The 27,400-nt window shown below is 36.5% G+C and overlaps 1 protein-coding gene across 5 annotated transcripts in view; it reads left to right on the forward strand.

Annotated features, from left to right (window-relative positions):
* ANKRD12 (ankyrin repeat domain 12) overlaps window positions 1-27,400 on the forward strand; it is a 114,718-nt gene that overhangs the window by 77,159 nt on the left and 10,159 nt on the right. For 4 of the 5 annotated variants that reach the window (XR_010933137.1, XM_067699692.1, XM_067699691.1 and 1 more), the window contains 2 exons: window positions 14,818-19,532; window positions 26,723-26,821. Coding sequence is in view for 4 of the 5 variants with exons in the window: in XM_067699692.1 (XP_067555793.1) it covers window positions 14,818-19,532; window positions 26,723-26,821 (4,814 nt within the window). In the remaining variant the exon portion in view is untranslated. Of the gene's footprint in view, window positions 1-526; window positions 4,544-14,817; window positions 19,533-26,722; window positions 26,822-27,400 lie in introns of those variants that run through there. The other variant, XM_067699694.1, reaches the window with a different exon arrangement.

Genomic DNA, 27,400 nt, shown 5'->3' on the forward strand with positions numbered 1-27,400 from the left:
TCACTTATTATTTTCAAAATATTTGTAAATCAATCTACCAGTTGCAAGCTGAAAGTCATTTGAACATCTTTGTGCTATGTGAAATCAGGATTATAATAGCTGAATTACATAGGCTTCCTCAAGAAAGTAAGAAAATAAGATTTGAAAAATAGGAACATTTCATATGGTATGTTAATACTCCCATTTATTATGGCTACAAACTCTGCAATCTTGGTCTCTTCAGAAAACAGTAGCTGTGAAAAGCAGCTTTGGTTAAAAATCTTTCTATGAGAAAGCAGCACTGCAGTAAGTTTTTCCCATGGAAGAAGTTAGGTATCTTATTTGAACTTACATGTTTCATTAGAGTGAAACACATCTTTTAGAATCTTTTTTGATTATCACTGATATTGTTTCATGTGTTCATCAGCTATGTATTGATTTTTCAGCATACTTATTTTCCTCATGGTGAATGTGCCTGAATTATTGCTTGATCAAAATCCCTCAAGGAATGATTCAAAAATCATCAGTAAAAATCATCCGTAAGTATCATACAAAGATTTTGAAGTTGCTGAAAAAGACTGATAAAAATACCCAAATTTATTGCTTAATTTACATGAGGTCCTTGTTAGACTTAACGTCATCTAATCTAAATTCAGAATGTGTTAATATTTAATCAGGTATTCATTTTACTGCCCATAGACATTTGTACATATAAAGCCTGATAGCATTGTTACCCATCTTGTATGTTATGTCATCCATGTGACAGATACACTTTAAGTGTTGCAAAGTTAGAGAATATAACTGACTATGGATTTCAGAACTTAATAAATTTGGAGTAGATAAAAAGGTACTATACATGTAACATTTTAAAATACGGTTTATTCCATTAGTCATTGTGCTTTGTGACAGTGCTACTGAGAGTAGCTGTTCTACAAACTGTTACTATTCCTCAGGATACAGAGCTTGTGCCAGAATGTACATCAGTGCACTGCTTCCTTCATCACAGAGGAAAAAGTGCTGTGACAAAGATGTCAGCTGAACTAAGTGTGCTCGTGACATAACTGATTTCCGTCTCTGGCACAAGCCCGTTATTTCATTGTTTCATCACAGATTTGTAATAAACAATTGGCAGAGTGGCCTTAAGTTCATGGACCCCAACTGAGTAGCCATTTTATGTTGTGCATATCAGACGTTTATGATATTGTTGCAGGAAATACATGTCCTGGTTACTACAGCTTATTTGTATACAAATGTGTGGCACTTTTAAATTTGCATAATTCTTTAGTTGTTTTCCCCCAACCTCTGCCCTTATTCCACATTACCTTCCTGACAGAATTCTATCTAATAACAGTGTTTGCTACAAATAATTGCTTCTTGCTACCCTGCTGAAAACTCAGTCATATTCAGAGAGCCAGACCATGCTTATACACCATAATTATGGTAACAGAGGTGTCACACAGTGCCTACCCCGATACTTTCTGACACTCCTTAATTGCCAAAGTAGAGATTCTGCTGCAAGTTTGCAGACCCTGGTTTTATTACTTAAACACAGTGCCCAGTGGGCAAAGTTGAAAATGCCAGGCATTGTTAAAATAATTATTCATCCTTTTCTTATCTTACTTTGACTGCCAATAATCTGGCCATGTTTATTAAGCAGCTGCTATACACTTTCCTCACTTGTATGCTTCAGCTTAAGCAAGGAAATGCTCCATCATAATAAATAGACAAGCTACATTTAGAGTCTACCATAAGACAGATTAGGAAACTTTTTAAAAGACCGTGATATGTTGTTACCCTCTAGTGTTTACTGAGTGCATTTCTGTGTCATAAAATACACAAAATGACCAGTATTTTGAAGTCTTATTTTCTTAATGTTAAAACAGTAGATTGTAACTATTCTAAATATATTGTCATATTTGGTAAACTCATATCCTCAGTTTTATATTTCAGGAGCTATGAAAATATGACTGTTGATACATGCACATATGGAATTATAACAGTTAATAAATCAAGAGGTACGAAAAACAATTATTTAAGTCAAAATATACCAGAAATTTTTATTAAATGGATTATGTGATGTTAACAGTTTAACTATAAGTAGGAAGAAGCATCACCTTTGGAAGTTTTAAAGCAAACTTTTTAACCTTGGAAGCATAAACACTACAGGTAGAAATTACATAGCATAAGCACCATATTTGGTGTCAGCACCCTTTATTTTGCACATGTATGTCACTGTAGTATTGTTGCTTACAAGAAATGAAAAGGCACTTAAATATCCATGATGTGCAGAGGGCTGAGCATATAGCATGATAAGCAATGAGATATTCTTTAATTTAATGATCAATTAAAAGAAATTCTGGGACTTCCCTGGTGGCGCAGTGGTTAAGACTCCACACTCCCAATGCAAGGGGCCCAGGTTCGATCCCTGGTCAGGGAACTAGATCCCACATTCATGCCACAACTAAGAGTTCACATGCCACAACTAAGGAGCCTGCGAGCTGCAACTAAGACCCAGTACAACCAAATAAATAAGTTTAAAAAAAAAAAAAAAGAAATTCTATCACTGTGTTTTGCATACTCTGCTTTTTCTCCTCTGCTTTGTGACATATATGGTGCACTTTATACACAGAGTTCTGATTTTACTTTTTCAAACTTTTTTCTAAATATCACCAGCTACTTCTACCTGAAACTTAAACAGCCAAAACCCCTACAGTTCTCTTATTTGAAAATCAGTACTTTAAAATCAATACAGATTTTATCATGTGTTTTATGTGGATTCATTATATCAACCTAATTCTAAAGCTTAAGAATTTTAAATTCAAAGTTGAGTGTTTTTTTTTTAAGAAAATTTTATATGTCAAATTTTGTTAAGTAGAGAAAAAGGGAAAGAAATTATGAATACCTAAATTACCGTACTATAAGCATTTATTCTTTAGTAGTGTCTATAAAAATTACATAGTTCTATATTTTTTCCTTGTTCATGTATCAGAAAAATAAATGGGAAATTGTGACTGCAGCTGGGATGCTCTTTGGATGCAAATGAATATGTCTTTAAATTTTTATGTTACACAAAATAATAGTCTTCTAAATATCTCTCTTTGAATTTTATGTAAATATAGTAGTCAAGAAATTTTTAGTGTGTTTGCCCAAAATATGTAAAATTGGCTTATTGCAAATACCAAAACTAATAGATTTTTTGTTAAAAATATTTTAGCTTGATGGTTTTCCTTAAAAACTGAATTTGTACCAGTGCCTAGCAACTTAAAGTGAGTCTGTCACATAATTATGGTCCTTGAGATATTGCTGAATATTTAAGACTTAAAGCTCTGTGAAGGGTACATTTGGGCAGAACCCTTAAAAAAAGACCTTTGACTTTAAAATATATATGCATACAGTTAAATGAGTTTAGCCTTAGTTATCATCATCCTGTTTTATCTAGTCATGGTTTGAAGGACCTCCATGTAATATATATATATGTATGTATGTGTGTGTGTATATATATATATATATACAGAGAGAGAGAGAGAGAGAGAGATAAATATCTATCTATTTATCTATCTATCTGTCTATATATATATATATAGATGGAATAGCCGAGACTGGGTGATTTTTGTCAGTTTCCTATAGTGACATCAAAATTTTTGTAGTGATACCAATCGTATTTTTCAGAGGGGGAAAATCTTGATTAACTTATACTTTATAGAATTCGTTTCTGTGTTACTGACATGTTGGTAGAAAGGCCATGCATAACTAATAGAGGGAGTGTAAAGAATGGTGTGATACTTGATTTTACTTTTTATGTAAATTTTGCTTTTAGACATAGTATTTTCAATTATTGATTATATTCTCTTCCCTCTCCAGCTCACCCCTAAATTCTTAGCTATAACTCTCTTATCTATATCTGTTACTTTAGAAATACAGTGAAAATATGTTCTCATATGGCATACTTACTTCCAAATAAATGTATGACTACTTTTCTCCTGTATAGTAGAATTAAAATATCTAACCTTTACTTAGGAAAATTGAGGTTTAGAAATGGAAATTTAGAAGAAACTATATACAGTTACCCAATATTTTATTTTCCTGTTTCTTAAGCTGCATTTCTCAGTCAATTTAGGGATATAAAAGCTGTAAAGATTTGTTTCCTAAAATGCAGGTGTTTTTTCCTAATGTTACTTCCTTAGCTAGGTAACATAAATAAGTTATATAATCAATTCTTAAATATATTAGTTGTGGTTAGTGGACTATTGCAAAGCAGAGGAACAACCCAAATAGGCATAAGAGAAGCCTGCCTCAGTTGTGAACTACCCCTGTCAGTGGAGCCCCGGAGACTCTGAAACTCAGAGAAGACTGCAGTTAGAGAGGACCATGGACCACTCCTGCAGGGGTACACCTGCTGTAGAGGTCCTCCACAAAACTGCTGAAGAAACAAGTTTTCCCCTTTATCAGTATGAAAAGAAATCCAGAGATTTGAGGAAAATCAACTGAATGAAAACAAGAAGGGCCAAAATGAACAAGCACAACAGCTGATTTGGAGAATGTAAATTACATAGGAAGCAGAAGGGTAAGTTCTTCTCAGTATGCGTGGAGACACTGGGGGTGGGGGGCAGTCGATCCACTAACCATAACAAAAGGCCACCCTGAAAAAGTCGACAAGGGAAGTCCCTGAAATTCAAAATGTTTATCGTTACTGAAAGTAAATATTCCATATAGGACTAAAGAATAGACTGGACATCGCTGCAGATTTAATTTGAGATCTATGAGAAGGACAACATATAAAACATTAAAAAAATACATTGGAAATATGAGAAAAATGGTACAAACGTACCCAGGATAGGTAGTATTCATTTTACAAAAAAGTGCAAATGTTGGGAGAAAGTAATTTTTTAATGGAAGAAGATGTCCCTTAACTGAAGAAAGAGGGTAATTTTACTTAAAAACAAAAGCAAAACAAAAAGCAAGGAAAGGATACATTTACATGTATCTAGATGTATCCACATCTAGATACATCATGACTTCAAGGATAAAGATTATTTAAAATCTTATAAACACCTGGACTCAGAGGTAAACATGTTACCTACAGAAGGAGAGGGAATCCGATTTCTTGTTCTTAAAGATGTTGTGAGAAGACTGTGTAGCTACAGTCACAACGTTCTGTGAAAATTATTTTGAACCTAGAATTCTATTCCCAACCTGTCACTCAAGTGCAAGGGCTAAAGAAAAACATCATTAGACATACTTTCTATTCTCTTTCTGAAAAAATTATTCAAATATATTACTTTTCAGTGACACAGAATACAAGTCTAAGAGGAAAATATGAAGACTACGGATTTTGATGAAAAATTTGCAAGTGACAGCAATGAGCAACTGGCATATTTTAGGACAAAATGTCAGAGAGCTTTGTGAAAAATGTTATCAAGAAAAGAGTAGATTACAATATACATAGTGTGTTAATTAGATTCTGAGAATTCACTGTGTCATGATATTGATTATATGAAGATGAACAAGACAGAAGGCAAAACCTCAAGGGAAAATAAACTATATATACAAGTCACAGGCTAAATATTGACAAAAAGCAAGCTAAAATGTGGTCTGAGTTGGAGGTGCTCATGGAGTATAAGCGTGCTTTCTGAAATGACAATAGTAAACCGCCTTGCTCAGGGAATTTAGAAGAGCCAAGAGGACAGACTTGAGGTTCAGAAATTCTGTTCACTTTATTATTTCTAAGTTAGTTAAATTCAAATAAAATCAAATGTAATACTTTAAGTTATGAAGGATGATTCTCTTGAGTGATGGGGCTATATTATGGTTGGCTTTTCTTTACCCATCTCTATATTCTCCTGGTTTTCTAACATTAACTGTTTTTTACTTTTGTAATAAAAGAATAATAAATACTATTTGAAAATGAAACAAAAACAATGTTAATAAATGAAGATCACTAAAGAAGTTTATGTTAGGACTTTTTTATGCATTAGTGCATCTCTGAATAAAAATGATATATATAAACACAATTCCAATTTTTTTTTTAAAGTACTATTCCTGTTAAAAGAATTCATCATTCTGATTGAGTACGTTACACCAAAAAAAAAAAAAAAGGCTTTCAACATTGTAGACTTTTTGGCAATGGAAATCAAGCCAAAACCATCATTTTTTCCCCACTGTTTGGAGTGCTGTATTAATTTAATCATAAGAGCTCGTATTTTAGTGCTCCTATACTATTATCTAGGTTTCAGCCCTGGATCTCAAGTTGTGGGCAAGTTAGTTAACCTGTACATGCTTACGTTCCACATCTGTAAAATAGGAATTACAGTACATACAGTTCCTGAGTACATACAGTACTTATGGTGGTGTGGTAAATAAAGGTTAAATGAGTTAATATACAAAGACACATAGACTGTTGACTGGCACAGAGTAAGCACTTGATAAATGTTTCCTTTAAAAACAGTGAAAACCTGAAATAAAGTTATCATATTAGTCATGTCCAGTTATTTAAAATGAAACATTCAGGACCATCCTTTATATGATACTGCAGTCTTATAATCTTTAAAATGTCATTTTTATTTACCATCGTAAAGATGAAAACTCTAATCAAGTTCACTGGTTTATATAATCATTTAGTCAAGATGGCTTTTTTCCTTTATTTTTTTTTCTAGCTTTATTGAGATAATTGACATATAACATTGTATAAGTTTAAGGTGTAAGTGTAATTATTTGATATATGTATATATTGCAAAGTGATTACCACAGTAAGGTTAGTTGACACATCCACCACCTAACCTGATTACAATTGTGTGTGTGTGTGTGTGTGTGTGTGTGTGTGTTGTAAGAACGTTTAAAATCTACCCTTAGCAACTTTCAGGTATACAATACAGTATTGTTAACTGTAGTCACCTTGCTGGTATGATTTTTTTGTTTTTTGCCATAGAGCCTACAGTTACCTAATTTACTGTCTTTTTTTTTTTGTCTTTTTTTTTTAATTTACTGTCTTTAATGAAAGAGTATCTTTTCATATGTATTCCTGAAAATGTGCTTACATATTACCTGATTTTATACTCAGAAAATTATTTATTTTAAAACTCCCTAAGTATAGTATATATGTTATGGTGGGGGGGTTAATTCTGTACATTGCATGATATATTCATTGTTGATAACATTTTAAAATAGATTAATTGTATGCAAATTAATGTTTTTTGTTTCAATATAGAATTTTTTTTTTTTTTTTTGCGGTACGCAGGCCTCTCACTGTTGTGGCCTCTCGCGTTGCGGAGCACAGGCTCCGGACGCGCAGGCTCAGCGGCCGTGGCTCACGGGCCTAGCTGCTCCGCGGCACGTGGGGTCTTCCCGGACCGGGGCATGAACCCGTGTCCCCTGCATGGGCAGGCGGACTCTCAACCACTGCGCCACCAGGGAAGCCCAATATAGAAATTTTTAATTTTTAATCTCTATAGTGAAAGTACAGAGCAGAAAGAGGAGTAGTATTACAAACCCATGTATACTTATTACCCACTTTTAATCATTACCACCTTGGCAATGGCCAATCTTATTTTGTTCTATCCATTCTTCCCTATCCCATCTTTGAAGTCATTTTATTAGAAAATGTTTTAGTAGGTACCTCTTAAAAGATAGGAATTAAAAAAAAAAAACATAATATCAGTATCATACCTAAGCTAACTAAACTGGATTCCTAGTAAATATTTGGTTATTGTTCCAAGTTCTCATTGCCTCATAAAATCATAAGTTTTTTTCAACTTTTTCAAAGTCTGAATCCAAATGAAGTCCATATATTGCAGTTGGGTGAGACGTTTGAGTATCTTTTAATCTGTAAATATTCCCTTCCATTCTTACGTTCTTGTATTCTTCTGTTGTTGAAAAAATCATGTGCCTGGCAGTTTTTCCCAAAGTCTGGATTTTGCTCATTGCATCTCCATGATTTTAGTTAAGGAAAACTATTTTCCAAGTATTTTTCTTATCTCAATTTCACATTTTCTTTGTTAACCTACAATGAGTTTAGTGGTAAACTGACTTTAATACTGGAAAGGAAGAGTTGCTTGTGGTGATTACAAAGGGATTTAGCCACAGGTTGAGCAGGAGATTATTTTAATGGTTCTGATCAATTTTCTTAATTTTTGTCAAGACAGAGGTGAACATTAGGCTCCTTTTGAAACTAATTTCTAGCACTTAGTATTGGCATAAACTCTGTATAAGTTATCTAAATATTTTACATGCTGATATTGCCTGTAATTTTAAACCTTATTTTTCATCACTGCTTTTCAAAATGTGACACACTCTAATATATATCTAGTATTTATATGGGTTCTCTAATTTTCCTTTTCTTCACAATTGAACAGTCTTTATTTCAGCTTCTGAAGGGGGCTAATTTTTCCATTTTCATAAAATACAAAATACATATGTACTCAAATAATTGTACAGACACCACACTATATAAAGATGTTGCCATTGTTTAAAAGTAAATTTCTGGCTGACTCAAAAAGGTTCAGCAGCTGATGTATAAAAGCATGCGCTCAGTACAGGAAGAATATTGGAAGTGTTAGTGCATAAGGTGTGAAAGTGCAGGCTATACAAAATCTAAGGGTGGCTGAAAGCCGTTCAAGTGACAGACCTAATCTCCACGTGACCAGTGCTGTGGGAACTGATACCGTGTGGGTGAAGTGGTTGCCACCTCTTCAAAGTGCTGACTTTAAGAAGACGTCAGCAATGAATGAGTCAGACTGTAGTAGTAGTCAATGGCACTTGGACGTTAAACAGAATTGTAAAGTGGATAAATTTGTGTTACATGGCTTTTTTTTTAACGTCTTCAGTGGAGCATAATTGCTTTACAGTAGTGTGTTAGTTTCTACTTGTGTTACATGTTTCTGTTCCTTTCTACAGTCCTCCTGTCTGTCCAGTATAAGCACCCCGACTTGATTTCTTGATGTCTTAATCCAGTTCTGAAATCCTCTAGTTGTATACTCATTCTACATTTATTAAGTATCTGCACATGCTAGGTATTACAAAAGTCCCTAAGTATAAGTCACAGACTTGTATTTGAAGTATCTGTTGGGTAAGTGAAAAACAGAACAGTAGAGTTACCTCACTGGAGGTTACCTTCCCACAAAGAACTCCCAAATTCCATCAACAGGCCTTTTTATTCTCAGTAAATGCACTACTATCCCTACCATCATCCGTCCCACAAATAGATGATACCTAATTTTTTCATTCTCCAGGTGTTATAATTTACACAGGTGCTTATTAATAAAGTAATATACTTTTATAAGTTTACAGGAAGCTGAAGTGTGCGCGCATGCACGTGCATGTATGCACGTATTCATCTAGAATAGGTGGAATGTATAGGGGATATTGTAGAACAGATAGTCTTCTCTTTGCCCCTTGACTTTCCTGGGAAACGATCTTTGACCTCCCAAATCCCAGTGATCAGAATAGCAGCAATAAAATATACACATCTTTTGGAATGGTTTCAAACCAGTGATGTTCCCAGGGGTAAATGAGAAGTTAACTTTACCTCCTTCCAGATCAATCCAAATAAACATATAAGTAAATACCAATGCAAACGTAGCCTCAAGACAAGTCCCCTACCCAACCTCCTCCCCACAACAGATTCCTACCCCTATGCCCTTCCTAAAATATAAATTCTTGAACTGCACCTCTCCTTGACCGATAATCTAAAATATCTTCTAGTTAAGTAGTTGGAAAATAATAAAGAGTAACTGAGTAAAGACAAATATATGATATTTAATCTTTGGAATCTAAAATAAATGATACAAATGAGCTTATTTACAACACAGAAACAGACTCACAGACATAGAACACAAATTTATGGTTACCAAAGGGGAAAGTGGCGGTGGGGTAGATTAGAGGTTGAGATTAACAGATACACACTACTATATTCAAAATAGATAAACAACAAGGATTTATACACAGAACTATATTCAGTATCTTATAACTACCTATAATGGAAAAGATGGAAAAAAATATATACATATGTATATAAAACTGAGTTACCTGAAACTAACACAATATTGTAAATCAACTATACTTCAGTTTTTTTAAAAAAGTAACTGATGAGAATCTACATAAACGTGCATAGAAGTTTGGGGAATAGGAAGTAATACACTGGTATGGCAAATGTGTATAGCAAGAAGGAATGAAAGATGGGAGATTATGTGTAGAACACGCTCTGAAGGCGGATGAAGACACCCCAGGATATAGCCCTTCATGGTGAGGTGACCTTGGACAAGCTACTTATTAGCTCTTACTCTGTTTACATGTCTCTTAAATGGGGATAATAATTGATGGTATTAATAGTTGATGGTAGTAGTAGTAGAGATAGTGCTTCAGTTTTGGGGAAGTCTTTTATCCTAGAGGCAGGAACCCTCAGATGAGAAGAAACATGATATGATCTGTAATGCTGGCCACATTGTGGTTTCAGGTGATAACTGATCTAGGCAAGCACTGGTGAGGACCTGAGCTGGGACAGTGGCCATGGGGATCGAGAGAAGATGGATGTAAGAGATAGTCCAGAGAGTGACACTTGAATGGTTGAATTTGGAAGCTGAGGAATTGAGAGAGTTGCAAAAGACTCTGAGGTTTTTATTTTGCATAAGTGGGTTGTTGTCATGCCAGAGGTGGGAAAACATTGGCTTTTAGCAGCAAGAGGAAGCAGTTGTGGGAGAGAAAGTAATGAGTTGAATGTGCTCAGTCTTGAATTAGGGTGGTTGAAAGGAGTCCAAGAAGTTCCAGGTTAGGCAGTTGAATCTCAGAGGAAAAGTAGAGACTTGGACTTGCCTATAAGTTCTTTAAGTTTAGGGTCATGGTATATTTAGTTTTGTTTTGTCATCACCCACTCCCGAAGTATATGTGACTTTAGTAGAATATAGTTATGTTTCCTGAAGATGTGTAATCATTAATATAATCAGACTATTTTAAAAGCCCAGAATCTGTTGATTTTCTTATTAGGCATGTGAAATATAATTGCTTCGTCAAATGCATGCTGGTTATTTTGGAGAGATTTTGAAGGAGGAGGGATTTACTTTATATACTGTCATCTTCCTGCATTGGTCACATCTGTTCCTTTTGGATTCCATACAAGATAAGATGGAAATTTATGGTAGCCTCAGTAGGGGAAAAGTCAAGCCTAAGGATAATTGTGATCTCAAGTAACATTTAGCTATTCTTTAAATGTCACTAGTGTTAGTTGCAAATATCTTAGAGTGCCTTGAGAGGTACAGAGCAACTTTCAAATGTGTTTGTTTTTTAACAATTAAGTTTCATTTTGTTATTTAGCATTTTTGCATGGAGAAGAAAAATGTTTTAATGAAAAATTTAATGTTTTAATGATTGCTTATTTCTCACTTTTCTTCCTAGTTTCCCAAATAAAATTGTTGAGATGCTAAACATAAACATTTTTTAAAGGAGCTTTTTATCAGAAATAATTTGGTAAAATGTTTTAAGTACGAGTTCAAATTTAGTGACTAAATAGATATTAAAGACTAAAAAGATTGCAACAGATTAGAAAATAATGCAGTATAATGATAACCATGGCCATTTTGAGAACAAGGATTTGAGGATTTGGATTCTAGGTGAATTTCTTACTCTAAGCAATCATCTCCTAAGGGAGGCAGAGCAAACAATTTTTTTAAGCTACTACTGCACTAGAATTCCAAGACCAGCTTGATCTATAGTCCTGGGTAAAGTAAATCAAAAAGGTTTGGACTGCTTAGGGAAGAAAAGGGTTTCAGCCTGGTCTGACAGTGAAATGGCATCACAGAATTGTAGTATCTTTGCTGGGGTCACAGACTAGCCAGCTTCATGAGAACCATGCAGGGTCGTTGCTGCTGGTGCTGAGAATCACGTGCAGAGAGGAGCGAGCCTGTTGGGCAGGTGCAACTCAGTGACCAGAGCCAGGCTGCTATCCTTCCCTGGAGTAATTCCACACTCTTCATCACGGACATATCATGTACCATGAGGCTAACTTATTCACTTTAGAACTTATGTTTTTCCCTTTTAAAAAAGTAGGAGTCTCTTTAAAAGAACCATGGGGGAAAAAACATATCTGTGTTGGAGAGCATTGCTTAATTACCTTCAGTTGATGAATCAGGAGCACAGATGACAACCTTATATCTCTCAGGTACACGTATGTGTGTAACTCAGAGAATGTGCATTTGACCTTTAATATGTATATTCAGAATGGTAAGCACTATGATATAGTGATTGAAACATACACAGGAGTATGTGTGTAGTATAATTTAAGTAATATATTAATATGCATAGGCAAAGAAGACCAGAAGAAAATAGGATGAAGAAATTATAAAGTGATGTTAACACAGGAGAAATACAAACACATGGAAAAATGAGCCACACCTGTAATCAAAAAATCGAACAAATAGTGGTACCATTTTATACCTATTAGTGTAGTTTTTAAAAATATTTTTTCTGATGTTAAAACTAATACATGTGTTAGGCTAGGAATTTGGAAAATACAGCAAAACTTGAAAAAATAAAAAGGCATAATTCCTCTGGCCAGAGTTTAATATGGATACTATTTTGATGTATTTCTCTCATTTCTTTTTCCCTACATACACACACACACACAGACAAATTTATATACTGCTATTTTCAACTGATAAGCTATACAAAAGTTTTTTCTAAATTATTAAGTATAATATCCAATAATTAGGACAACCTGAATGTCCCCTCAGGAGAATCCGTTTAAATGATTACACATTAACTCCATGTAATATGCAGCCCTTAAAAACAGTAATAAAGAAAATGCAACTTCAAAAGAAAATATCTACAACTGTTCAATGAAAAAAAGCCATATATTAAATGGGACATACTGTGGTTTGAGCTCCTTATTTTCATAATAGTTGTTTTCATGCCGTTAAAGCCTACCTGAACTTCCTATACATCCTTCCTGCCTCAGTTCAGTGCTGTTGCTTTGAGAAGCCTGCTTCCCTTCACTTCTCCCAGTATACTGACTCTTTCCCAAGTGCACCCGTTGGACCTAGTGCCCACTGCCATTTTAGCAATTTTCAGGTTGTGTAACTGTTACAGCGCAGGACTGTGTTCTTTTCATCATGTCACCTGTAGCACCTAGCACTCTGTGCCTGGAGGAGCATAATAAATATTTACTTAAGATTGATTCTAAGTGTCGAATTAAGGTTTTGTGAGATATAAAAAGGAAAAAACCATTCCCAATTTCCAGTAAAACTTACCTAATGAGAAATAATATAAATAGAATACTTACATATAAACCCTAAAAAGTCAAGTTCCTAAAAACGGCAAGGGGAGAACAGTCCTCAAGAACAAATTGTAAACAAGGCACCAATAATACAAAATAATACCTGTCATATCAGTACATATTCTTGTATTCATTTAATCAAGGAGCAGAATAAATACTACTTCCAAAACAGCTGTTCCTTTTTTGCAGCAAAAAGTTCTATGGCTTGATACTCTGTATTGCAGTATTGATAACTGGGAGTGGAGTTATGCTTACAAGCAGTTGTAATTCCAAAAATGTTCTTTTTTATACCACATGTCAATATAACCGTGTCACTCATTGGCACTTAATAATAGTATTGTCTTAGAATATTACCACATCCTCTGCGAAAATAAGATTGTGATCTCTCCATAGCTCCTATCCAGTGCTCAAAACCTTATAGACACTCTACAATGCTTCTGGAATCTGAATTTCCATGTAAAGAGAATATTTGGGAGTTAGATCACTTTAGAGGAAGCTTGATGTATTAAAATAAATTTATAACTTTAATATTAACAAATACTTAGCCAAAAAAGTGTTCAGTTACTTTTTATAATGAGTTTGGTTTTTTCCTCTTTTGGTCAGAGGCCTCAGTTTTCTTTTAATTAGAGTTCTGGGTTTTCTTTTCAGTTGGAGGCCCCATGTATGCAATGTACATTTCAGCTAAGAAAAGATGCCCAACTAGGAAGAAAATAAACTATAAATAAAAAAACTAAAGAATAAAATAGCTTTTTTCTAATTATGTATCTATTCAATTTATCTGTTATAATCTTGACTGTGTAATTGGGGGATATATTTCTTTTTTTTTTAATGGATAGTAAAGCAGATAGTCATGTATCTTGTATAGTTAAAACCATTCACCTTTATTCAAGTTCTATCCTTTATGGGAATCATTTGCTCTTTTATGCTTTTACTAATAAAATTCTGAAGCATACAAAACCATCTGTGATGTTTACTTAATTATAAACCCTTTAAGTTAGTGATTGTTAGTCTTTTTTGCATCAAAGAATTCTACTTAAATATTCTCTCTCCAGGAAAAAAGAAAATGTACATATATGTAAAATTTTATAGGGGACTTCCCTGGTGGTCCAGTGATTAAGACTCCCTGCTTCCACTTCAGGGGATGCGGGCAGGTTCCATCCCTGGTCAGGGAACTAAGATCCCACATGCCGCATGGCACAGCCAAAAAAGAAATTTTTTTTAACATGACATTAGTAGCCAGTGTTTTCCTGAATCCAGTCCCCTGAGTTATGAACCTCTTCATTATATTATACATACATTTTAATATTGGATACGTCTTTTTGGTATCTGTTGTAAATCCAGTGTATTGTGTGCTTTTAGAAGTGTCACGGGGTGTCATCCTGAAGCAGATTCTTTATCAGGCTTTTCCACAAAACTGTAGCAGAGTTCTTACATATTGCTGTTGTATTATTTACATATAAATATGATTTTTTTCTCTGAATTGTTCGAAATATTTGATGTATATGCTATATTTTTCTCTCAGTCTTACTTTTCTGACAGTTGTCTCTTGACTAACAGCAGATTTTCCTTTCTTATTCTAGATTCTGAAGAGGCTCGGTCTGTAAATCCTTCCAGTGTTGATGAAAATATTGACTCTGAGACAGAGAAAGACTCTCTCATCTGTGAAAGTAAACAAATAGTTCCCAGTAAAGCAGCTCTTCCATGTGCCCTTGATGAGTATGAGTTCAAAGATGACGAGGAGGAAGCAGTGAACAAGATGATCGATGGCAGGCGCATTCTTAGGAAAGAGCTGAGAAGAGAGAACGAGACTCAAGTAGAAAAGAGTAGCTTATTTGTAAAACAGGAGAAAGCTTTCTATCCTAAATCATTTAAAAGTAAAAAACAAAAGCCATCTAGGGTTTTGTATTCAAGTTCTGAAAGTTCAGATGAAGAAATTCTTCAGAACAAAAAGTGTTCTGCTCCATGTTCTGTCCCTGAAACATCGAATTCTGATATACAGACCAGAAAGGAATATGGAGTTTCAAATGAACACAAACAGAAAGGCAAAGTTAAAAGAAAATTAAAGAACCAGAACAAAAATAAAGAGAACCAAGAGCTGAAGCAAGAAAAAGAGGGGAAAGAAAATACCAGAGTAACAAACTTGACAGTTAATACTGCACTAGATTGTTCAGAAAAGACCAGAGAGGAGGGGAATTTTAGGAAATCTTTTAGTCCAAAAGATGATACTTCATTACATTTATTTCATATTTCCACTGGTAAATCTCCCAAACATTCTTGTGGACTCAGTGAAAAGCAGTCAACACCACTAAAACAAGAACATTCTAAGACATGTTTATCACCAGGAAGTTCTGAAATGTCATTACAGCCTGATCTTGTTCGGTATGATAATATAGAATCTGAATTCTTGCCAGAAAGTTCAAGTGTAAAATCTTGTAAGCATAAGGAAAAAAACAAACATCAGAAAGATTTCCACTTAGAATTTGGTGAAAAGTCAAATGCCAAAATAAAGGATGAAGATCACAGTCCAACATTTGAAAACTCAGATTGCACGCTGAAAAAAATGGATAAAGAGGGTAAAACATTAAAAAAGCATAAATTAAAACATAAAGAAAGGGAAAAAGAAAAGCATAAAAAAGAAATTGAAGGTGAAAAGGAAAAATACAAAAATAGGGATGGTGCTAAAGAGCTGCAGCGGAGTGTGGAATTTGATAGAGAATTTTGGAAAGAGAATTTTTTTAAAAGTGATGAAACTGAAGATCTATTTTTAAGTATGGAACATGAGTCCCTAACATTAGAAAAAAAATCAAAGCTGGAGAAAAACATAAAAGATGATAAATCAACCAAGGAAAAGCATGTCTCCAAAGAGAGGAACTTTAAAGAAGAACGAGAAAAGATTAAAAAGGAAAGCGAGAAATCTTTTAGGGAGGAAAAAATAAGAGATTTGAAAGATGAGAGAGAGAATGTACCAACTGATAAAGAAACAGAATTCAGTTCTTTAGGTATAAGTGCCAGTGAAGAGTCTATAGGGTTACATTCAGTGGAAAAGGAAATAGAAATTGAAAAACAAGAAAAGCATATGAAAGAAAGTAAGGAAAAATCTGAGAAACGGTTTCAGAGTAAAGAAAAGGATGTTGAGAAGGCTGAAAGAAAAAATTCTGAAAAAGAGAAGAAGATAAAACATGAGCATAAGTCAGAGAAAGACAGGTTAGATCCTAGTGAATGTGTTGACAGAATAAAAGAAAAAGACAAGCTATATTCACATCACACAGAAAAATGCCATAAAGAAGGTGAGAAGATAAAAAACATTACTACCGTTAAAAAAACTGATGACAGAGAGAAAAGTAGAGAAAAGATAGATAGGAAACATGACAAAGAAAAACTTGAAAAAGAGAGACATCCTGCAGAGAGCAAAGAGAAGCACTTGATGGAAAAAAAAAAACAATCAGATAATACTGAGTATACTAAATCAGAAAAAAGCAAAAATAAAGAAAAAGATAGGGAGGTAGATAAAAAGGAAAAATCTAGAGATAATGTAAATATAACTAACTCCAAACAGTTCCAGGAAGAGAGGAGGTCAAGTATAGCAGATAGCAATAAAGCACAACATGAAAAAACTTTCTCTCTCAAAGAAAAAACAAAAGATGAGCCTTTGAGAACTCCTGATGGAAAAGAAAAAGACAAAAAAGATAAAGATATAGACAGATACAAAGAACGAGACAAACACAAGGATAAAGTTCAACTAAGTAGTTCACTCAAAGTAAAACCCGAAGCAGATAAGCCTAAACCTAAGTCATCACCAGCATCAAAAGATACTCGACCCAAAGAAAAGAGGCTAGTGAATGATGACTTAATGCAGACCAGCTTTGAGCGGATGCTAAGCCTTAAAGACCTAGAAATAGAGCAGTGGCACAGAAAACACAAGGAAAAGATTAAGCAAAAAGAAAAGGAACGGTTGAGAAATCGTAATTGTTTAGAACTTAAAGTAAAAGATAAAGAAAAAACAAAGCATGTACCAGCTGAGTCCAAAAATAAAGAACTTACTAGGTCGAAGAGTTCAGAGTTGACTGATGCTTATACCAAGGAGAAACGTTGCAAAGATGCTGTAAGTAACAGATCACAATCTGTCGACACCAAAAATACAGTGAATTTAGGCAAGTCATCCTTTGTTTCAGATAATAGCTTAAACAGATCTCCTAGATCAGAAAGTGAAAAGCCAGGTCTCAGCTCCAGGTCCGTATCCATGATTTCGGTGGCTAGCTCAGAAGATTCTTGCCATACTACAGTGACAACCCCAAGGCTTCCAGTGGAGTATGACTCAGACTTCATGTTAGAGGGTTCAGATTCCCAAATGTCCTTTTCCCAGTCACCGTTTTTGTCAATTGCCAAATCTCCTGCCCTTCATGAGAGGGAGTCGGATAGCCTGACTGAACTACCAGAGCGGATTAAAGCATCTTATACGAGCAGACTTCCAACAGCCCATCTCCGGTCCTCCTCGGTAGAAGATGCTAAACTAGTTATGAATGAGGGGAGACCAACTGCAGAAGTTCGAAGATGTAGCATGCCATCTGTCATTTGCGAACATACAAAACACTTCCAAACAATATCAGAAGAAAGCGGTCAAGATGGCTTAGTTGTGCCAAGAGATGCTTGTCCTTCTCCCAAACCTGAGGTACCCTCGGATGTGCCTGAAAGAGAACTTTCAAGTGCGTCTAACACACATTCCAGTTTTGCAGCCTCTCCAACTAGATCTGTAAACAGCAAATACACTTCTGCTGATACAAATGGTATCAAGAGCACTGCTGCAGTGGGCACTTTGATGGACAGTCCTGTGTATCTAGAGCCGTCTAATCAGGTTGGTGTGATCCAAAGTAAATCATGGGAAATACCTGTTGATAGACGGGAGGCATTAAGCGCCAGTGACTTCATCTGCCCAAATTCTACTACATCTGATCAAGATTCCTCTGTTCAGGGTTTTTGTAACTCTGAACACAAAATATTGAAAGAACAGAATATTGATTTTGTATCCTTGCACCAGACTGAATTGCCAGGAAACACTTGTGCTCAGGATCCAGCATCCTTTCTCCCTTCACAGCAACCTTGCTCTTTTCACAGCCAATCACTTTCAGATGCTGAATCTATTTCTAAGCCTAGATCTTTGTCGTATGTTGCCAATCAAGAACCAGGTATTTTACAACAGAAAAATGCAATTCAAATTATCAATTCTGTTTTAGATACTGATAATGAATCTACAAAAGATATGGAGAATACTTTTATCCTAACAGATGTTCAGAAGACAGATGCCTTTGTCCCAGTGTTCTCTGAAAGCACTGTTCAAGAAACAGCACCGAATTTTGAGAAAGCTAATACTTTGCCTGTATTACCATCAGAAAAGGACTTTAATGGAAGTGATGCCTCTTCCCAGCCAAATACACATTATGCATTTAGCAAACTGATGTATAAGTCTTCCAGTGGCCATGAGGCTGAAAATAGCACTTCTGATATTCAGGTTATTTCACATGAAAAAGAAAACAAACTGGAGAGTTTGGTTTTGACTCATTTGAATGATAAGTGTGATTCTGATTTATGTGAAATGAATGCAGGGATGCCAAAAGGAAACCTGAATGAACAGGATAATCCAAAACATTGTCCTGAAAGTGAAAAGTGTTTGCTTTCCATAGAAGATGAAGAATCACAACAGAGTACTTTATCGAGTCTGGAAAACCATTCACAACAACCAGGTCAACCAGAAATGCACAGATATGGACACTTAGTTAAAGTAGAATTAGAAGAAAGTGCTGAAGATGATAAAACTGAAAACCAAATTCCTCAAAGGATGACTAGAAACAAAGCAAATACAATAGCAAATCAAAGCAAACAGATTCTTGCCACCTGTACACTGTTAGCAGACAAAGATACTGAGTCTTCATCTCCTCGAGGAAGAATAAGATTAACTGAGGAGGATGATCCTCAGATTCACCACCCGCGGAAAAGGAAAGTGTCACGTGTGCCTCAGCCTGTGCAAGCAAGTCCCTCTTTACTGCAAGCAAAAGAGAAAACTCAGCAGTCTCTGGCAGCCATCGTGGACTCTCTGAAACTAGACGAGATCCAGCCGTACAGTTCAGAGAGAGCAAATCCGTATTTTGAATACTTGCACATAAGGAAAAAAATCGAAGAAAAACGCAAATTGTTGTGTAGTGTTATCCCTCAAGCACCTCAGTATTACGATGAATATGTGACATTTAATGGATCGTATCTCCTGGATGGAAACCCTTTAAGCAAGATCTGCATCCCCACAGTAAGTAACCTCACTTGATACACACCTGCAACCCGTTCACTAGGAATGTGACGAAAGTCATGTATAGTTTTAAATTTTCTAGTAGCCACATTTTAAAAAGTAAAAGGGAACGGGCAAAATTAGTTTTACTATTTCAGTGTCAAAATAGAATCAATATAGAAAAGTTACGGAGATAGTCTGTAATCTTTTTTTTTTTTCGGTGCCGAGTATTTGGAATCCAGTGGGCTAGCAGTATGTCTCAGTTCAGACCAACCACGTGTCAGTCTGTGCTCAGTAGCCGTGTGTAGGCTGTGCTACCTTACTGAACAGCACTGGTCCATGGTATTTTGTTCCTTACCTGCTTTTTCTTTCAACCCTAAGGAGTTATACTTTTATTTCTCTGAAGGGTAATTCCTTTCCATGTGCTTTTGATCCCATTCCCTCCAGTCTTCTCTGGAACCTTCCTCTATGAAAACACTTCTTGCTAATATATTTTAAAATTTTCTCTCTCCACTGGCCTTTATCCACCCACTGTGAACATATTTGGGTCTCCTTCATCCCAGGGAGAAAAAAGTTGCCCCTTGCCTGTCACAGTTTGTCTAGCTCAGCCTCTCTCACTGCCACAGCTTGGAGAGTGGTGTGTGCCTGACGTCTCCTCTCTGTCACTTCCTGTTCCTCCCGTCACCGTTATGTGCACTGACAAAGCTCACCAATGAGCTTGTAATTGCCTGATTGTTTGGCCTCTCCCTTTTTCTTTCTACTTGATCTCTGTCATATTTGATATCGTGACCATCTTGTTCATAAAACTCCCCCCACTCCCCGGTCTTTCATGATGGTGCACTCTTTTGGTCCTCTTGCCTCACTAATCTTTTTCTATCTTTTTATGGCTCCTCTACCCACTCCTTAAACATCAGAGTTCTCCAGGAATTAAATTTTCAGTCACCTTTCATTCAGTGAGGTCCTGTCTCTTTCTGTGGCTTCAGCAGTCTTCCACACACCAGTTAGTCCCAAAAAATTCTGTTGAGCCATATCATCTCTGTTGATCTCTAGACTCAAATATAGGTGTGTCCTGGGCATCATCACCTAAACGACCTGAGGCACCTGTAATGGGCTTGCTTCCCCAGGAAGCTGACTCTGAGACGGTGAGCAATCCCTGTCTGTGAGGGAATCGGAAGCGGATAGAGCAAGCTGGTGAACTGAAATAAATGCAGGTGCAACAGTGACTCAGGGCACCTGCGGGAGCTGCTAACGGGGAGTCTACCCTCAGGGAAGGAATGTGACCTTGGGCTCCCCGCGTTCTTTGGGGGAGGGTCTAACCACGCGCCCACTCCCACTTCAGACCTCACACAGACCAAAAGGGAATGAGTTACCACCCGCTCCCTTAAAAACAAATTTGTGTTTTTTAGTGAGGACACCCACAGTAGAAAACAAATTCTGACCATTCTACCTTCCAGAATCTGTACCTTCTACCACTGCCTTCGTTTAGGGCCCTCGTCATTTTATCTCACTCTCAAGGTCGCAGCAAGTTTTTCACTTCTTTTTTCTCCTAGTTTCTTTCTACTGGAGCATTCTCTCTTGTTGTTAAATTTATTTCCCTTCAAAAGCAATAAAAAGCTGTTTCCTTATTGAAGTATCTCAGCTGTGATTAGTTGGCTTCCCATTGCCCACAACATAAAACCCATATCTAAGCCCAGCGTAATCATTCATTCACAGTCTGACCCCAGTCTACCCCTCCTGCTTCATCTTCTCACCACTCATCCAAATCACCTAGTGTTTCAGCCAAACTGAACTCACTCTTCTTTGGAATCTCTTGTTTCACTACTTGGGTTCTTTGGCAGTGCTCTTCCCTCTATGCAAAATGTCGTTTTCGCTGGGCCCACTTTTCTCTCCTCTTCCATCGGTTGTACCCACTGTGATATCACCTCTGTGCAAGGTCTTGTCAAAGAATTGCTTGTGTCTTCCTTATATCTCCCCTGTTATGTTGCAGTTAACTGTTTACATGTCTGCTTCTCCCTCTGAGCTATAATCCGATTAAGGGTTACGACACTTTTGATCTCTTGTAGAATGAGTCTTACATCTATCTTCAGCCCTTAATACACTACTGATTTCCATAACCATGTGTCTAGCTGCTTCTGGACGTCTCCTGAATGTCCCACAATATCCTTAAAATCATTATGTCCGATACCAAACACGCTTATCTTATCTCAGAAGTGCTCTTTTTGCTCCATCTGCTTCAGTTACCATCATTATCTGTTATCTCACTTCCCAGGCTGGGAACCCAAAACTCAACTCTCCCCTCTTCCTTCCTGTCACATCAGTCACTAAGTCCTATTGATTCATCTCACTTCCTTTCCCCTCTTCTTTCTTACCACTGTCATGCAGGGACCTCATGACCTCCTTAGACTACTGCATTATCACACATGTGAATATAGCGTAATCAGATATTCAAAAATTGCATATGCATGTAATTCATAACTGTGCTAAGCATAGTGCTAACTGGATATCAGAAATGAGCAAAACAGACGTTCTGAGCAGCTGCCATAGGTTCTAGTCCAGTCTCTTCTAGGCTAGTCAGTCTGCTTATTGTCTGGATTCCTTATTTGAAACTCAGATCTGATTCATGACTACCTGGTTAAACATCTTCTAAAGAAGACTCAGTTTTCTATAAGCTAAGTCCCCACTCCTGCATACATGGTCCTCCCATGCAGGCTTGGCTGTGGCTACCACCCTGCTGTACTCGGTGGTCCCCAGGCCATTCCCTGCCGGTTCACAGCCTGCCTTTGCACATGTTCTGTCTTTCCAAGCCCAGCTCAGAGGAGGTCAGACAGAGGAATGGTGATTCTTTATTCCCGCTTTCACAGAATATACCTGATGCTAGTGCCTTTTAAATCTTGGACAGAGATTTTGATATTACTCTACTAATAGTAAACAGTAGTAGATTTAAAAGAATAGAGTTGCAAATAAATTTGTCATTCTTTCAAATTGTCAGCAAGATAATTTGTTAATGATTCAAAAAATATAAAGCTAATAATTTCCTTTTTTCCTTTATTTCTTCTTAAAGGATAAGAACTTTGAACTGAACTATGTTTGTATCATAGGGTTGAAATATAGATAAAGCTATAAAGAACACATTTAAATTTGAAATTTTTACAAACTGTTTCACTAAAAACAATTTCTAATAAACCGTGTTAGGTTGCCCTTTTAGCACTGTCTGCCTGCTGATACGTATATGTATGTATACACGTGTATATAGCGTGATGCATATTTGTGTATATGTTATGCATGCCTGTGTTTACTATCAGCTTTGCTTATTCCTGCAAAGGTGATGTGATACAAGGTTAATCCCCTTGCAGCAGTTCTGGGGATATAACTTTAATTAAATTAGAATTTAGTCATAATCAAGTGTTGTTTCAAAAGGGGTTATAAACAGAACTTACAATTGTTTCTGGATGTAGTAGGGAATTTTTTCTTTGTTTTTAGTGAGAATTACTAAAGTAGAGAAACACACAGTACAATGTAGTAGAAAAACTAGTAGACTTTCAAGTAGCATGCATGAGTTTGTCTAGATTTTGCTGCAAACCACCTGTGTGATCTTGAAGAATTCGCTTCACTTCTCTGATCCTTAGTTTTGATATCTGTAAAACAATAATGTCTACCCCACCTCAAAGCAGGTTGAAATAGTATATGCCACAACCCATTGAAAACTTTAAAACATTGTGCAGATTTAAGAGGTTGCCATTATTTTACCCAGCTCAAAATTACTTTAAGGGTCACATTTACTAGAGCTAATATGCGAACCCTCCACCTTTTGCTCATAAAAAGCTGTACTTTTGAGTTTATTGGACTAAAACTAGTTTATTTGAAACTTAGTTTTTGAAAAATAATAAAGGCCAGAATAACAAAAATTGTTTTTTTACATTACTTTCCGTATTTACCAATATTTTATCCATTTGTTTCCTTTCAGTCTGCTAATTGCCTTTTTGTCAAAGTGGTTTCTTCACTTTGTCTATGTAATCTGATTATAGAACCTGTTAATAAACGTGGTACGTTGTCTCCAGAGTCCACTTACATGTTCATTCTTCTATCACATGCTTTACTTAAAATTTAGCCAGAATGCTGCTGTTTTTCCAGAGGAAATAAAGGGAAGAAAAATAAAACTTTAGGTCAGGTTCTCAAAACTCAAATGAACAGGGGGAGGAAAAAAAGAAAAAGACTTGTCACAAGGTGGTATACACAGAAACCCTACAGAGGGGTGGAGGTGTGGGGGATGAGGGGAAAGGGTATCCCGAGGAAGCTGTCAAGAGAGCTTCTGTTCTAGAGACTCCTGGGACTCACAGATGCTAAAAAAGACAAAATCTCCTTGCCTGATTTACTTACAGGTAGATGAGGAAAACAGCAAAAGGAAAGTTTCCTCAAAAGTCTCCATATAGATACTTCTCTATAGATTGATATATGTTGAGAATTCCCAAATTTATGTATTTTGCCCAAACCTCTCTCCTCGGCTTCTTTTTTGCTAACTGGATAGCTCCACAGACTCAACATTTCAGCACTGAACTTGCCCCCAAACCTGCTTCTCTTTCCTTGTGCCCCCTCCTGTGGTCTCTATTACTAGCCATCCAGTCCTCGTGCTAAGGACCTACAGGTCCTCAGCTGCTCCCTTTTTTTTTTTTTTTTTTTTTTTTTGTGGTACGCGGGCCTCTCACTGTTGTGGCCTCTCCCGTTGCGGAGCACAGGCTCCGGACGTGCAGGCTCAGCGACCATGGCTCACGGGACCAGCCGCTCCGCGGCATGTGGGATCTTCCTGGACCGGGGCATGAACCCGTGTCCCCTGCATCGGCAGGCGGACTCTCAACCACTGCGCCACCAGGGAAGCCCTGCTCCCTCTTCTTTATCCTAAATCAGTCAGTTACCCGCAGTTTTAGACCCCCATCTCTTCCACTCCCTCCTCATCTAACACCAGTGTAACAGTGATGTGTTTCCTTAATTCCTTGCCTACAGTGTTGTCCCCCTAATATCTTTTCTCCAAATATAGCAGTGAGCTATTAAGACCTTCCACTGGTTCCCCATTATATACAAAATTTACCCTAATGTGCTACAAATAATATGTGTTCCACAGTATGTTAATTAAATACCTTCTCCAGTAGGGAGAGAGGGGTGTTTTCCATGATCAAATAAGTTTGGGAAACACCATTTATCTAAAAATAAATAGATTTCTTCACTGTAGGACTTCTGAGAACTATTAAAATTTAATTTGCTAATTACAAGATACCTAAATAAGTACATATAATACAGTGTTTCCCAAACTTACTTGTTCTTGGAACCGTTTCCAGTAAATCGTCTCTATGCACCCAGTGTTCTGTGGGTCATGCTTGAAGAAACGCTGTTTCCAGAACAGACTACAAGCTTTATTACTGGGCCCTGCTGCCCTCTCCACCCTTGTATCCCACCCTTCCTGCCCTCACATTGATGTTCCAGGAACTCAGGACAGCCTGCAGTTGCCTCCTGATACCAGAGTGTTCTCATGCAGGTGATTGTACTGTCCTCTCGTGTGTGAATTATCTCCCTCCCTTCTTTCCCTTTCTTTCTTCCCCACAACTCATTTCTCTTAACTCTTTGCTCTGGCTCTTCCTTTAAGATAGAGCTCAGGCATAACCCTCTCAAAGAAGCTTTCTCTTGACACTCCGGTCTCAAAGGAGTAGATATTTGTCCTCTGAGCTGCTTGAAGGATGCCCGTAGGACTTCGCAAAACTAAAATAATAGCACCAAACTCTACTCTTGCCTCTCATGAAATTTAAAGAAGTTTACAGACACAGAAATCAAATGCATTACTGCAGTTAGAGAACTGAAAAATGATCAGCCCCAGTAAGTTATTGGTATTGTAGAATTTTCTGCATTGATTCAACTGATTGTTATTTGACATGTTTTTAATTCCCCATGATTCCTATAAACCGTTTACTATTTATAAATAGAGTCTTGATTGGATCCAGGTTTGTGTCTTTGGCAAGAGTATTTCCTGTATAGTATTGCCTAATCCCTGTAGCACCACATCAGGAAGCACACAGTATCTGCTTGTTCCCCCTTCAGAAGAGTCCCCAGAGTTATTAAACTGTGCCAAAATGTGCTGAGATAACCTTTGTTACTTCACTCTAATATGCTGACAGTAATTAAAACCTTGGGGGGGATATAGATACTCCAAGAGGTAAAGGGAGACTATTCAGGGATCACAGACAGTTACTGCCATATTTGGATGTCTCTTTATATTAACGCTTGAGTGTATGCATAGACTGAGTCAGCTTTCTTTTTTTTTGTTTTGTTTTTTTGTTTTTGGTTGCATTGAGTTTCAGTTGCAGCACGCAGGATCTTTGCAGAGGCATGCGGGATCTTTCGTTGCGGTGCACGGGCTTCTAGTTGTGGCACGCGGGTTCCAGAGCGCGTGGGCTCTGTAGTTTGCGGTGCACGGGCTTAGTTGCCCCGTGGCATGTGGGATCTTAGTTCCCCGACCAGGGATCGAACCCACATTGGAAGGCGGATTCTTTACCACTGGACCACCAGAGGAGTCCCTGAGTCAGCTTTCTTAACCTCCAACATCTACCAGAAAGCACAGTTCACTATAATGATCAATTTAGAGATGAACTAAACATAAGCTTTTTGGAGCATGGATAGACAAAGTGAGTTACCACATATAATAAAGTTTGAAAACGACAACTGTATTAAAGACAATTTCATGTATTTTTATAAAAGAGTTAATTCACTAAATGTAAAATTCAGCACTTTAGTGTTTGGAGTTTATCATGTCTACAGAGAGATTTCACTTACTATACCCTCAGACTACTGTCATCTTTAGGACTGTTTGCTTGGTGTTTTGTGTGTTTTTGTTACTCCTTCCTCCCTGTCTTTGAACTATCACTTACTGATGCTCTAAAATGTGTCTCTGTATGGCAAATAACTGCCTTAGTCCTAATGTGCTCTTTGGAATTTGCTGTGGCCTCAGAATTAAAACATCTGAGTTTTCTGGAATGCTCTGCTTTCTTTCAAAGAGTTGAAATTGAGAAGTCACAACCAGTTGTGTAATTGTTACTATATTATTTAATTCAAAGAACAATCGAATTTGTTTTCATTAAGTTATACACTAAAAAGTTTTAATTTTATAGGAATAGCTGATTAGTGTAAATAAAATCTAATGTTTTCAACTTTTTTTTTTTTTTAATTAGATTACACCACCACCTTCCCTGTCAGATCCGCTTAAAGAGCTTTTTCGACAACAGGAAGTTGTAAGGATGAAACTTCGTTTGCAACACAGTATTGAAAGGGTAAGAAATATTTAAGTTTACATTTATGTCAAAGATAACTGTATTTTAACAATAGATTATAATTGCCTACAGTTTTTTATTAGTGACTCTTCCTTATTTAAAGCCATTTTGGGAAATGGTTTGATTTTATCTTGTGCTCATGCAATAAGATGGAGAATTTTTAAGCCTGATTTAGGATAGCTGCTCCCATGTTACAATTCATGTTCAGTATATATTTGATACATTGATATAAGAATCTCTAATAATTCCTTATCATTTGTCAAATTTGCAGAACTGTAGCAGTGAATTCCTATTTCCAAAGCTTTGGAATTGTTGCTTGGTACCAGCTATTGTAGTACAGACTCGTACCAAGGTTGTGCTCATTGGTCCTTTTAGGTTCTGCTTTAGTATTCCAGTTTCTGGTGGTTAGTTTTGGCATGAAATGACAGGGGGAAAAACCTATCTAATTATTTATAGATATCATCAAAGTAACTTGGATTGACTAAAATAATAACACCTTAATTTTTTGTGGGAGAGTCAGGGACTTTCTGCAAATGTGATATAAGCTATGATCTTTCTTTACAGACATACACACATATT

This window comes from Pseudorca crassidens, chromosome 12 (genome assembly GCF_039906515.1).
Source record: "Pseudorca crassidens isolate mPseCra1 chromosome 12, mPseCra1.hap1, whole genome shotgun sequence".
NCBI classification, from domain to species: domain Eukaryota; kingdom Metazoa; phylum Chordata; class Mammalia; order Artiodactyla; family Delphinidae; genus Pseudorca; species Pseudorca crassidens.